We start from the raw sequence: 14,648 nt of genomic DNA on the forward strand, positions 1-14,648 counted from the left end.
AATTAGATCACACAAAAGAAACTACATTTGATGTGATGAAAGATGTGGAGGTTACGAGGTTAGAAAGTAGTCTTTCTGGTTTATGCTCCCAGGGCATGAACTAACCAGAATAGCGATGCAATCTCATAGAAAAACAGGGGTAATTTTTTGTTCATCTGCTCCTTACTTTGCCATTAGGGAGCTTGTCTACCCTCTCCCCATGGAACAGATTGAATAGTCAGATTGTTTGCAGGTAAGCAACTGAAACTTGCTTTCTATGAGTTCATTAGAATAAAATATATATCATTTTCAGTGTATTTTATGTGGCTTATGTAAGGTTAGGAGTTAACACATAATGTAATTATTGCCTGGAAGAAAGTAAACGTTTTTTGTTGCTCTTAATCCTCACCCGAGGATATTTTTCTATTGGTTTTTAGAGAGAGTGAAAGGGAGGGGAAGAGACAGAGAGAAACATCGACGTAAAAAAGACACATCAATTGGTTACCTCCCATATGAGCCCCAGCCAGGGTTGGGGATCAAGCATACAACCTAAGTATGTGCCCTTGACCGGAATGGAAGCTGGGACCCTCTGTCCACAGGCCGATGCTCTAGCCCAGTGATGGCGAACCTATGACACGCGTGTCAGAGGTGACATGCGAACTCATATTTTTGGTTGATTTTTCTTTGTTAAATGGCATTTAAATATATAAAATAAATATCAAAAATATAAGTCTTTGTTTTACTATGGTTGCAAATATCAAAAATTTTCTATATGTGACACAGCACCAGAGTTAAGTTAGGGTTTTTCAAAATGCTGACACGCCAAGCTCAAAAGGTTCACCATCACTGCACTAGCCAGTAAGCCAAACCAGGTAGGGCAAATGTTTTGTTTTTAAAGTCATTCAGTCTTTTGAATATTTTCCTCTTTATTATTGATTATTAATATTTATGTTTCTAAAACTCAAAAGATGTGATAGTTAGGCTACTATTAGGAAAGAGGTGGTGAGATGAAAGTTCAAAGAATGTTAATTTCTGTCAAGTCAGTGAATGAGTCATTGTGCAAAAAAGTAGGGAAGAAATATAGATCCCAGGATAGGAAAAGTTTACTTGAATGAAAGAAAGAGTAGTACTTTATGCCCAAAGCTGATTACCACTGATGCCCTTTGTAAAATGGAAACCAAAAAAAGCAAGTTTTATGCTTTGAACTAATGTCATCTTGAATATCCTGGGACATAAAATATACAGTCTTCATGAAAGCAAGAGGCGAGTTTCACTGCCTTTAATATATGTTCAATGTTTAGCATTTCCATGGAAGTAATTTTATTAATATTTAGAAACTTAAAAACACTTTACCATTTTCCTAATGCACATTTCTTTGCAACTCCTCTGCTTCAATCAGAGATACTGTGTCTTCATGAATCAGCTTCACCAAGAAGGCTACTTTATAACTTCCAAACATGAATATCAGAAAGCAGATCAGACAAATCCCAGCTCCCAACTTGAACGTCTTCACAATTTTCATTGTGAATTACACCTTTTATTTTTGATTGGACAATATACACCTTAATGGGTGCTGTATTCCATCTACATTATGAGGCTGTTCTTTTTGCAGAATCTTTGTAGTCTTCTTTTAAGAAAGCTTTTGTCTGGCTTTGGCCAAAAAAATGCCTCGCCCTGAGAAGTGACCAGGATCCATATTCAATGTTTTCAAAATCACAGCAAATTAAAAACTTTAATTTTATTTCCAGTTTTCATTTACTTTCAAGGTTTCTTTTTTTTTCTTTTTCTTTTCTTTTTTTTTAAGTGAAAACAAAAATTTTATACCAGGGGAAAAGGAGATTGGGCGGGGGGTGGGGGGTGGGGGGGTCCTGTAGTCACACAAGTTCCTTACAAAATGATGTCTTGTTTCTGGTGAAATGGATCCCTCCTTTATCTGACGTCAAATGACTAAACTATTGTTGTCCTCAGAAAGACACTTGGCTAGGATTTCCACTTGCCTTTATATTTACTTAGTAAAAGGTGTTTGTGGTGATTCACTTTCAGAGAAAGAAGAAAAGGAGAGGAGAGAACCCACATCTTTAAGAGGCTAAAGGACAAAGTATTGAAATGGCCTGAAAAGTGTTCAGAATTTAACACCAGCAAATCAAATGTTCACCTGGGATTCAACCGGGAAGAAACGAAAGAAAAATCAATATGCAGTCAAAGAACAGCCTCGTTTTTCTAGAACGTGACCCTCCAGGAGAGTTCCAAGGAAGCTGTTCCTTAGCAACAGCCCCGAAGTCCAGAAACTGCCCTAAACCCTGATGGTCAGCTCCAGCTTCTGCCTGGACGTCAGACTTCTTGCCGAATCTCCTTACCAGGGAAATGCATGTGGTGGTGGTGGCAGCAGACGTGATCTTGCTCCTAAGCATGGGGTGGACTTCAGACGCCCTCTGCTCACCCACCGTTTTTTACAGGGACTGCTGGATCCGTCGCTTCCCGGGTCTTCTGGTCGACCTGGAGGAGTCTCAGAAGATGGGAGCTCAGTTCTTGAGGTATTATTCTGAAAGCACTGGCCAGAAATGCAGTAGGAGCTGCTGTCTGAGGAAGGATGGTAAGTGTCAATGATATGCCTGAGCAAAACTAAGAGGAAACTTCCAAAATGAAGACCTAAGTAAGACCTAAGTCCTGGGCAGAGGGTCTAGCGAACAGTTGAAAACAACTAGGAAAGGAGGGGGGATGGAGAGACATTGAGACTGACTTTGCCGTTTGGGACAGTGTAGGCTTGATCTACATGACCCCAGATGCTATGGAATCTACAGAAAACAGAGAATCCTCTTTCCTTCACTAAAGTGTGAAATGAAACTATTTCTCCAAGTGTTAACTAACAACATTCCTATAGCCCAAAACAGCATATTTAATTTTACAAATAATTTCCCTTTTAAAGTTCTTTTGGTGATATTGATATCAGTTCAAAATTTTTAAATGTGTTTGCTTGTGTTGACCAAATGTGGGATGTATTAAACAGGAATTTAGGTTGGATTCATATTTTGAAACAAATAGGGAGATATATGTCAAATAGAAAAACAAAAAGGTAAGGAAGAAAGGAGAGATTAATTTTCAAAATATCCTAACAGACATGTTTAGTCTGCAATCCAGAATTAGGATTTAATGTCATCCGTAGAACATTCACAGAAGCCTGTACTTAGGAAAATATTTCATTGTCACAGAATTTTAACTTACAATTGTCTAAAGACTTCTTTCATTTATTTTTCATTTTTCCAAGATGTTAAAGCTGCTTAAAAAGAAGCAACAAAGCTACACACCACTTTAAATTATTTCTCTTGGTTGTTCCACACTTTCTTTCCGTGGTTGGATCCTGACTTGTTAATTGCCGATGCCTCCTATCCAATATGCAGCTAAGATTTTTGGAATGCAAATTAGAGTTACTTGGAGAATCTAAACTAACTGTCAAAAAATAAAAAATAAAAACTGTCAAAAGACCACAGTGTGCGATGCTGTCACAGGCTAAGTCCTCAGAAGTTAATCAGGCATAGAGGAGAGCAATTAATTTATTAAAGGGAAATCTTTTCAGTTTGCAGGCCGACCCTCTATCCACTGAGCCAAACCGGTTAGGGCTAAAGGGAAATCTTTTGAAAAGGTAGCCAATCCAGTTTTTTTTTTAAAAAAAATACAGGTATCCCCTCATATGCCACTTGGCTTTTTTTTTTTTTTTAATATATTTTTACTTATTTCAGAGAGGAAGGGAGAGATAGAAACATCAATGATGAGAGAGAATAACTGGTTATTCCTGAGAATAACTGGCTGCTTCCTGCCTCCTGTACACCCCTATTGGGGATCAAGCCCACAACCCAGGCATGTGCCCTTGACCAGAATCAAACCCAGGGCCCTTCAGTCTGCAGGTCGACGCTCTGTCCACTGAACCAAATTTGCTAGGGCCCAGATTTTCACCTTAGAGATTCTTCTCATTCCCGACACCTTCACTGACAGGCTGTGGGGGAGGGTGTGCCTTCTCTGCATTTTCTCCTGGCATCAATTTACCTCTGAACACGAGGGAAGCTGTGGCCTCTGGACCTTCAGGACAGTACAAGCATCCAGTCGAGTTCCAGGAAGCATCCTGTGGCTTCCAAGTTGTGACTGTCTTTCTCCAGAAGAAAGGGCACAAACACACCTCTCAGTTTCCAGCTCGAAGCCATATCTTAAAAATGCCACAATCCTGCAATAGCGAACCTGCTCAGAGGGGACCCCAAATGTACACGGAGATGTAAAAACTGTTCCCTACAGCACCAACTTTCTTATCAGATATTTAATGTCGAAAATTGAATATTTTTTATTCCTTTCCTTTAGACCAGTGGTTCTCAACATTCCTAATGCCGTGACCCTTTAATACAGTTCCTCATGTTGTGGTGACCCCCAAACATAAAATTATTTTCATTGCTACTTCATAACAGTAATTTTGCTACTGTTATGACACATAATGTAAATATCTGATATGCAGGATGTATTTTCATCGTTACAAATTGAACATAATTAAAGCATAGTGATTAGTCACAAAAACAATATGTAATTATATATGTGTTTTCCGATGGTCTAAGGTGACCACTGTGAAAGGGTCATTTGACCCCCAAAGGGGTCGCAATCCACAGGTTGAGAACCACTGCTTTAGACTTTACAGCACAGCCTCAGGGAATGTGTTTGTAATCTGTAATGTATTAGCAATGTATTAATGACATTTTAAAAATATATTTTTATTGACTTCAGAGAGGAAGAGAGAGGTAGAGATACAAAGATCAATGATGAGAGAGAATCATTGATCGGCTGCCTCCTGCATTTTCCCTACTGGGGATAGAGCCCACAACCCCGGGCATGTGCTCTTGACTGGAATTGAACCCGGGATCCTTCAGTCCACAGGTTGACGCTCTATCCATAGAGCCAAACCAGCTAGGGCTGTATTACTGACTTTTGTCCCATTCTTTCTCCTACTGGAAAAGTACACAGTGCAGAAACATGGATGTCCCAGAAGTAATGGGGGACAGGCACTTCCCACAGATCACCTAACACAGGAGTACAGGTTCAGCAACAGCAATTCTACAGCAGCTTTCAACATCGCTGAGGTCTGGTAATCGTACACCATGGCTCTGTAATCTTATTTTATTAGAGGAGTTGATACCTTTTGGCCAATGGATAGTCCCCATCAAGTGGTTCCCACTCCAGGGCAGCAGGGAAATATATGTTGCACGTTAGGGAGGACAGACTGAAGATCTGCATTCAACAAATATGACTTTAGCCCTAACCAGTTTGGCTCAGTGGATAGAGCGTCAGCCTGCGGACTCAATGGTCCCAGGTTCGATTCCGGTCAAAGGCATGTACCTTGGTAGTGGGCACACCCCCGGTAGAGGGTGTGCAGGAGGCAGCTGATCGATGTTTCTCTCCCATCGATGTTTCTAACTCTCTATCCCTCTCCCTTCCTCTCTGTAAAAAATCAATAAAGTATGTTAAAAAACAAAACAAAAAACAAATGTGACTTTAGGTTTTCCAGCAATAACACCATACATTTTAAGGAGTAATCTTACTTAGAAAAAGGGAGATAAGATGAGCAAATAACGTACTTCTAAGAGATGCTTCTAATTCCAGACACTTTCACTGAGGGGGCAGGGGAGTGGGCAGGGAGAGGCAGTACCTTCTCACCATTTTCTCATGGCATCAATTTACTTCTGAACTTGAGGGAAATTGCTAACATCCAAATGCTGACATTCTTCTCTCTCTACGCCTGGAGGACACTGATTATGCTGTTCATTGGATGTGCTTTTGAACCATAGGGCCAGAGCACACCTGCAGTCAGGGTCAAGGCCAGCTGCCTTCCCACCATCTGGCCCCACCCAGTAATGTAGTCATTGCTATTTTTGCCCTTCCTGTTATTCCCTCTTCTGATTCAGTAGTTGTCACTTCATTTTCCCACTTCTTTCTCTGGTGAACTCCAGTACTTTAGCATTCTGAGAGGGCTACTGCGCCTAGAAATCTGAATATATATCCATATCCTCAGAAGTTTTTGTAGCCAATTGAATTTTTCATGGGATTGGGAAATGATTCTAGGTCAGTGATGGCGAACCTATGACACGCATGTCAGAGGTGACACGCGAACTCATTTTTTTGGTTAAATTTTGTTAAATGGCATTTAAATATATAAAATAAATATCAAAAATATAAGTCTTTGTTTTACTATGGTTGCCAATATCAAAAAATTTCTATATATGACACAGCACCAGAGTTAAGTTAGGGTTTTTCAAAATGCTGACACGCCGAGCTCAAAAGGTTCGCCATCACTGTCCTAGGTGATCCCACATGGGAGGGAATATATGAAAGATGACTTAGAAGAAATCAGTAGGTATAATCCGATGTTCTTGAAAGAAATATGTTCTCAGAGCTCATCAAAGGGGCAGAAGTCAGGACCACTGCAGAGATACTTTGCCTGTTCCCTTCCAGTTGCCTGTAACTTGGCTGTCTTCTACCACGATCCCATGCACGACAATGTCAACTGCCTCCATATCCACTGCCCAACGCTGGAAAGCTGCATATTGGAGCCTGGAACCAGTGCCATTTTATATAACGTAACGGACGGTAATGGTCTTTATTCTGTTTGTATTTTGAGGAATGTTGTTAATATCCTAATAGAGGCACATGACCTAGAAACTAGCTGGCAATAGCCACGAAGGAATCCCTAAATCATTATTTTTCAGTGAACTCTGGGCACTCAGGCAGACAGGTTTTTAGCATCCTGGATAGAAAACTAAAAGGAAATTCCCTTTAGTTTGACATGTTCAGCAATGACAAGTTCAGCAATGATGAGTTTATCCCAGGTGATAACAAATCAAGTGATTGAACAAGAGGTTAAGCATCATGTTTCATTGATCACATGAGCCCTCATCAGGAGGCAAAGTAGACAGGCATTTCTACTGCTGTGGCTGAGGACACCACTAAGAAATAAAAGAAAGCTAAACAGTAGTTCTGGGGCCTGTAGACACTGCATACACAGACTCTACCAAGGTGGATGTCAGGGGCAACGACTGCACCAAGGCTTACATATCCTATATAATAAAAATATGCAAATTGACCGTCACACCCTCGCACAAGATGGCTGTCAGGGGAGGGCAGTTGTGGGCGAACAGGCCAGCAGGGGAGGTTAGTTGGGGGGCTTTAGGCCCTGTGGGATCGGGCCTAAACAGGCAGTCGTACATCCCTCAAGGGGTCCCAGAATTGGAGAGGTGCAGGCTGGGCTGAGGGACAGCCCCCCCAACCCACTGCACGAATTTCATGCACTGGACCTCTAGTATTAATATATCATTGGTCCTAAGACAACCATTATATTTTATTTTAGAAAAAAAATTTTAAGTGTCCTTTTCCCATGTGTATAATCATCTCAGGTGCAAATTAATAAACATAAAAAAGAATAGGTTTTTATCATCAAAATACAAAGGAGGTAATTTATCAATGTGCAGGCTGTGCTCAACATTGCAGAAGACTGCAGCATGTATCTGCCTTCAATCTCCTTTAAAATCTAGTTGTATATGATCAGGTTGACAAATGTCACCCCACTAAATTTTAATTTTTAAAAATCTAGTTGATGTGACAAGCCTTACAATTACAAAGGCTCAAAAGAAGGGGAGAGTAAAGCAAGCTAGATAATTCAGAGGCTTCAAAGAAGAGCCAGGACAAGGAGTTCTGCGTCACACCATGGGAAAATAAGAACACTGGTGGGGCTACAACAGGGCACGTTTGGCGCTGCACTGACAATATGGGGGAGGTAGGGTAAGCCAGGTAACAGAAGGGCTGTGGGCTGAGTAGAATAAAAGGTACCTAATGATAAAATGCCATCATTCAAGGTGTGTCTGGTGCTCTGAGCCTAGGAAAACTCTATGCAGCATGCAGGTTAGACAACACAGTCAGGAAAACAGTGGATCCAGACAAGGTCATGGGAGGTGCAAGGATGAGGAGGGATGGCGACCAGCGTATTGGGAAGGAATTGGATGGCATTACTTTTTCGATATAGGAAGAGAGGAATCAAAATCAGTTGGCTGGCAGATTCCACCATGAGTGATGATAGAATGGCAATGCTACTGTGTCAGACAGAGGCAGACAAAATGATGCTGGCTTTGGGGACGTGCAGCGATGACAGGACATGTCTGCCTCCAGTAGAACACAGGAGAAATGAGATCAGAACTCAGGAGAGAGGAAGAAACTGGCATGTGGGTTCCAGTGCTATCATTGTAGTCGTGACAGTTGATGAGAATACTCTCTTTGGAGTGGGTATGAGATGAAGAGAAAATACAGTGGAAGACCAAGAACTAAAGGTTGTGAAAATTGCACAACCAGTTGGGACCAAGAAAAGAGCTAGCAAAAGGAAGGGGGGGGGGGGGGGGGAGGGAAGGAGAGGCAGGCACTCTCCTGAGAGTCATGGAAGAAGTTTTTTAAAAGGGTGGCCAGCAATATCAAGGACGGGAGGGAAGCCAAAGCAATGAGACACAGGTGATCCAGACACGAGAAACTACAGTGGGGCCTTGACTTACGAGTTTATTCGTTCCAAGACTGAGCTCGTTAAGGAGCTTGTTAACTCAAATTACTCTGTCGACTCAATGCAAAAAATCTGCGGAGAGACAGCTGGTATCTCAAAAAACTCGTTAGTAGGGACACTCGTAAGTCAAGGCCCCACTGTACTGATAACCTCAGAAGCATAATTTTGCCAGAATAGTTAAGGTGGCAAAAACTAAAGTCAGAAATGAAGGAAATGGATGTAGGAATGTTTGGGGAAGGGAAGGGAGAAGAAGGAAGAGGGAGAGAAGAGGGGCACAGGGAGAAAGATAGCTATCAGGGACTATTGGAAAGCTACTCAGAGTTTTTTCTTCCCATTTACACTGGTCTGAAGTCAGAAGAAAAGGAGTTAGTTTACAAGGTAAGAGAAAATAGTGAAGACAAAAATCAGGACCCTCAGGCACTGGAAAGGGATGAAATTTAGGGTTTTGCTCATGATTTGAATACAGTTACACTGCTCAGGGCCTAGTTTCTTAAAATATGTTTTTATTGATTTCAGAGAGAGGGAGAGTTAGAAACATCAATGATAAGAGAGAATCATTGATGGGCTGCCTCTTGCACGCCCCCTATTGGGGATCGAGCTCCCAAATGGGCATGTGCCCTGAATGGGAATTGAACCGTGACCTCCTGGTTCACGGATCGATACTCAACCACTGAGCCATGTTGGTCAGGCTCAGGACCTACTTTGTTTATTTAAAAGTGCTGTATCTCTCAAATGGTTACTGTTTTTGTAGCTCTTGCACTAACACTCACTATTGTTGCCCCAAAGCACTGGCAGACAGGAAGTACTCTCCATGATATAGCTAAATCTGTTCATAACAGGAAATGTCCTGGAAAGTTAAGATAAATTCAAATATGGCCAGTATGTTTCTAAGCCATTCAGAAGTAAGCAATTATCTTAGTTCAATAATTCATACCAGCAAAACCTGAGACTTCTCTAAACTGTATTTTATGGTCCTTTCTTTAAAAAAAAATGTTTTTATTGATTTTTAGAGAGAGAGGAGGGAGAGGGATAAATAGAAACATAGATGCGAGAGGAACATCACTGATCAGCTGCCTCCTGTACACACCCCTGCTGTGATCGAGCCAGCAACCAGGCATGTGCCCTCACAGGGAATCAAACTGGTCACCTCTTGCTTCCTGGGTTGAAGCTCAACCACTGAGTCACACCACGCCAGGAATATGGTCCTTTCTTTTAAAATAGAAATAACATAAATGATGCCTTATTTATCTTTCAGGTATAGATCCAGATTTGCTGGTTTTTGGACAATCACCTCCCACATACCTAAATACCCGTTCTTCAGCTGATAGATGGGAAAGACTGAGAAATCTAAAAACTATGAATTTAGATAAACAACAAACCACTATGATAAACCAAATGCTAACATCAATAGAGGCTCCATCATCAACCACACATCAAGAGTTGGTTAACGCAACCCATACCAGGTATTCCAAGGAATTAACCACAGATTCTTGGGCAAGATTAATTTCCCTGAATGGTTCCATTGCCACAAAAAAAAATAAGGTGTCACCCAGTGCTGATTTCATCAACAATCCAGATAACAAGACTATTTCTCCTTTCTTTGTGCCCATAGACACAAAGCTTTCTCATATGCCCATTCCATCCCGACTCAACAGCAGCAAGCAGTTACTGAACAAAACCAAAGGGTACAACAGCAGAAACCACACATCTGAGAACGAAGACAAAACACCAGATGGGACATCTGTGACTTCAAAGACGTGGTTGATTCCTGTGGCCCTTTGTACCTCTGTCCTTTTTCTTTGCTGCTGTATAGTCATCCTGGCATCTGGATGCTGTCGAAAGAAGCAAGGCCGGTATAAACCAGGACAGAGAAAGTCAGGATCCAGGCAAAGGAAAAAAATGTAACATTCTGAAGGAGAACTCTTAATAGTAAAAGTTGTAAGAGATTGTAAGATTTCAAGAGTATCATTTTTAGTTTTGTGTAAGACAAGGGCAGTTTGTTTCAAAAATAATTGCATGGGATGCCCACCACCACCAATGTCTAAAAAAACACACTAATGCTTGAGAACTGTTTTTTATTATTTACTTTTTTTTTGAATAGTGTATTGTCAATTTTCTAAAATTCTGACTTCTGCAGTTATTTAGCATCATGTGAGAGATATGGTTCTAAATGCTATACATTTATTAACTCCCTGAATCCTCATAATTCTGAGTCAGATAAACTAATATTAACCATTATACTTCTACTAGAGGCCCTGTGCACAAAAATCGTGCACTTGGGGGGGTGTCCCTCAGCCTGGCCTGCGCCCTCTCACACAAGGAGCTCTTGAGGGGTGTCCTACTGATGGCTTAGGCCTCCTCTCTGCTGGCAGTTGGACATCCTTAGCGCTGCCATGGAGGCATGAGAGGCTCCTGCCACCACCGCTGTGCCATGAGCCCAGCTTCTGGCTGAGTGGCGCTCCTCCAGAGGGAGTGTACTGACCACCGGGGGTAGCGCCTGCATTGAGCATCTTCCCCCGGTGGTCAATGCACATCATAGCAACCGGTCATTCTGCCGTTCGGTCAATTTGCATACTAGCCTTTTATTATATAGGATTATCCCATTACACAGATGAGGGAACTGAGGAGAAAAGAGACTAAGTATCTTGCCTAAAGTCACACACCTAGTAAATAGTGAAGCCAGGACTTAACAGAAAATCTGTTTCCAAAAAAGTTCATGCTTGAAATCACTGTTAGACTAAAAGCCTCCATTTTCCTAATAAGCATGGGATACAAGGAGAAAAAATACTGTAATATCTTATTTGTCTACCATCAAGGTCAAATTATTGTTACAGGTTAATAAAATCTTACAGTGGCTTAAGCAAATGCTTTCTGATTTTTATATAGTTTTCTATGTTCCATGCTTCTCAATCCTGATCCATCTTCATTTTCTAAAGATAACATGCCTTTCAATACTTATGGCATGGAGGTCTTTTGAGTTTTATGTTAACTTCTGTTGAATAAAGCTTGGGAATTCTAGTTTACATCCCTTACTTGTATAGTTTACGCAGATGTAAAGCTTAGCACTAGGTATTTCAGCTCTGTCCACTTCTTACACCAGATTTATCCTTTAACTCTTAATAAATGTAGATAGAAAGTTGTAATTCAAGTCTCTAATGATCTGAAACTACAGGCCCTTAATCTCATCCCTGAAACTGTTTTTAATGTGAGGATATTGACAGCCATAACCACAAACAATATAGAAGAAAAAATCTTGTAAGATTAATAAAATAGTACTGTTCCCTCATATTAATCATAAATAAGTCTGAATTAAAAAATTTAATCAGTTTGCCTTAACTTGCTATTTATAATACTGGAGGCCCAATGCATGAAAGTGGTGTAGGGGCTCGGTCCTTGAAGTCCTGGCCACCCCTCGCAGTCCTGCACAGCCTCAGCCGGCCCTCACAGCCCTGGCTTAGTCTGGAAGGTCGTCTGGATGGTTATTCTGCTATTCAGTCTAATTAGAATATTAGCGCTTTATTATATAGGACCATAAATTTGTTCAATTTCCTTCTTAATACATTAGGGGGGGAAAGGCCCTGCTATTTAGGGGATTATTGAGATTTAAATTATCCTAAATTTATATTTAAATAAATAATTCAGGAAGCTGTCTTTAAAAATTATTTCTATATACATTCTTTGAAGACTGCTTTCCTTTCAAATGTGTACAAATTATTTAAGCTTCCCAACCAAGTAGGGCTGTTAGAAAATAAGGTTTTTTTCTTCCTTGGGGTTTCTAAGAATTTTACTCATTCCTCAAAAATTGATAGTTTTAGAGAAATAACCACAACTCGGGGAAAATATATTTTACCTTTGTAAGAAAACAAACTCACACTCCTCTTCTTCAGCCCCTAACTTTGACCATCAGATAGACGGAGTAAACTTAGACTGGAGAAGCAACCAGGCCAGACGCAGCCAAGAAGCATCAAACACAGCCAGGCCTAGAAGCCACGTCCTAATGAAAGTCAAAAGGACCAAAGAGCGCTCCTGAATAGAACTTAAACCATTAAGAAACAAAGATGTCAGGGCCCAGTCAACAACTACGGTGAAGGTTGTTACACCCATCTGGGAAATACCCACAATACTGAACTCTCTCCAACATTGTGGGTAGTCAGTTTTGGTATGGGTTTAAGTCTGTAAGTGTCCATTATTATGAAATACTGACCAATATTGGAAAGAGTATACGCCAAGAAAGAAAGAAAGCACCCTATCATTAAGAAGACAAGTTTTACTTTTTTGCCTACATGTTTAAGCAACTTAAGAGTTTGAACTCAGAAATGATTCAAGATCAACACCAGCAGCGTCCCCTAGAATCCTTCCTCATTATAAGGATGAATACGGTAATGTTCACTGTATATATTGGGCCACTTAATAGTTTAAAGGACAAGGATCTAATTGACAAACAGTGCTGTTTAATTATGGCTAAAATTACAATGACGGCAGCTGTTATCTTTGGAGGCGGTTTTGTATTAATCTTACAGCTCTAAGAGTTTGCGATCCTAAGGTCAAACCTCAGTCCCAGAGCCTTCAGGTCAGTTAGCCAAACTGCAAAGGTTAAAGGTCACAGGCCTGTACAAGACCATCCTCACTTCTGACACCAACTCTAAATTCTGGGTAGGGCAGGGGTTCCCAAACCACCCTCAGGTTCAATAACTTACTAGAATTCACAGAACTCAATGAGAGCTGTCATACTCACAGTTGTGGTTTATTACAGGGAAAGTATACAGATTGAAATCAGCCAAGGGAGAAGCTCATAGGATGAAGTCCAGGAGCACTATCTACACCGATATAGCTCCTAGGGCAATGGAAAATAAAGAGAAAATAAACAAATGGGTTACATCAAAATAAAAAGCTTCTGTACAGCAAAAGAAACCATCAACAAAACAACAAGAAAGCCCACTGCATGGGAGAACATATTTGCCAATGTTATCTCCAATAAGGGCTTAATCTCCAAAATTTACAGGGAACTCATACAACAAAAGGAAGATTAAACAATCCAATCAAAAAATGGGCAAAGGACCTAAGTAGACACTTCTCAAAAGAGGACATACAGAAGGTCAAGAGACATATGAAGACATGATCAAAGTCACTAATCATCCGAGATATGCAAATCAAAACAACCATGAGGTACCATCTCACACCTGTCAGGATGGCTATCATCAACAAATCAACAAATCAACAAACTTGACAATTGCTGGCGAGGATGCTGAGAAAACAGAACCCTCTTGCACTGCTGGTGGGAATGCAGACTGGTGTAATCATTGTGGAGAACAGCATGGTATTTCCTCAAAAAATTAAAAATGGAACTTATATTTGACCCAGTAATCCCACTTCTAGGAGTGTGTCCCAAAAAAACAGAAACACCAATCAGAAAGGACATATGCACCCCTATGTTCATAGCAGCACAAATTACCATAGCTAAGATTTAGAAACAGCCTAAGTGCCCATCAGCAGATGAGTGGATTAGAAAACTGTGGTACAGCTACACAATGGAATACTACACTGCTATAAAAAAGGAGTTCTTACCATTTGCAACAGCATGGATGGAACTAGAGCAGGGGTGGGCAACCCTTGGCACATGTGCCAAACATGGTACGCCAGTAACTTTTGTTGGCACATGTAACCCTCTCTTATAATCTTCCATTTACAATTTTTTCTTAATAGACTTTTTTATTTTTCAGATACATTCAGTGTAGGTGCATCTTAGATAAATAATTTTACATAACAAGTTATCTTAAATACCATAGACATGGATTGACGAAAGAGGGGAAGAGCAATTTCTATGCCTCTGCCTTAACTCTCCCTGCCTTCCTAGATCCGACCAGTGTTTTGGTTTCATCCACATATGCTTGTGAATCTTTGTTCTCAGTGATGAATTTTGTTAAGTCTCATAAGAGGAGTAGCCTGATGGATGAAAGTAGTAGCTCGTGCATATCTCTGAAGGGCACGAAATATAAACCTGATATAAAATCTCTGTCATCAGTGATGCAGCAGCAAAAGTCCCACTGATAATATCAAACGGAGTCATAAAGGTTCCTGTCGGACTATCAGTGTACAGAGT

At 40.7% G+C, this 14,648-nt stretch overlaps 1 protein-coding gene across 1 annotated transcript; it reads left to right on the forward strand.

Annotated features, from left to right (window-relative positions):
* Positions 1 to 1,843: 1,843 nt before the first annotated feature.
* Positions 1,844 to 10,584, forward strand: MANSC4 (MANSC domain containing 4). Its single transcript, XM_015560770.1, has 3 exons — positions 1,844 to 2,572; positions 6,463 to 6,597; positions 9,804 to 10,584. Exons 1-3 carry the CDS (start codon positions 2,344 to 2,346, stop codon positions 10,451 to 10,453), a joined length of 1,014 nt encoding a protein of 337 aa, XP_015416256.1. The 5' UTR covers positions 1,844 to 2,343; the 3' UTR covers positions 10,454 to 10,584.
* Positions 10,585 to 14,648: the final 4,064 nt, after the last annotated feature.

Source organism: Myotis davidii, unplaced genomic scaffold (assembly GCF_000327345.1).
Source record: "Myotis davidii unplaced genomic scaffold, ASM32734v1 scaffold535, whole genome shotgun sequence".
NCBI lineage: Eukaryota > Metazoa > Chordata > Mammalia > Chiroptera > Vespertilionidae > Myotis > Myotis davidii.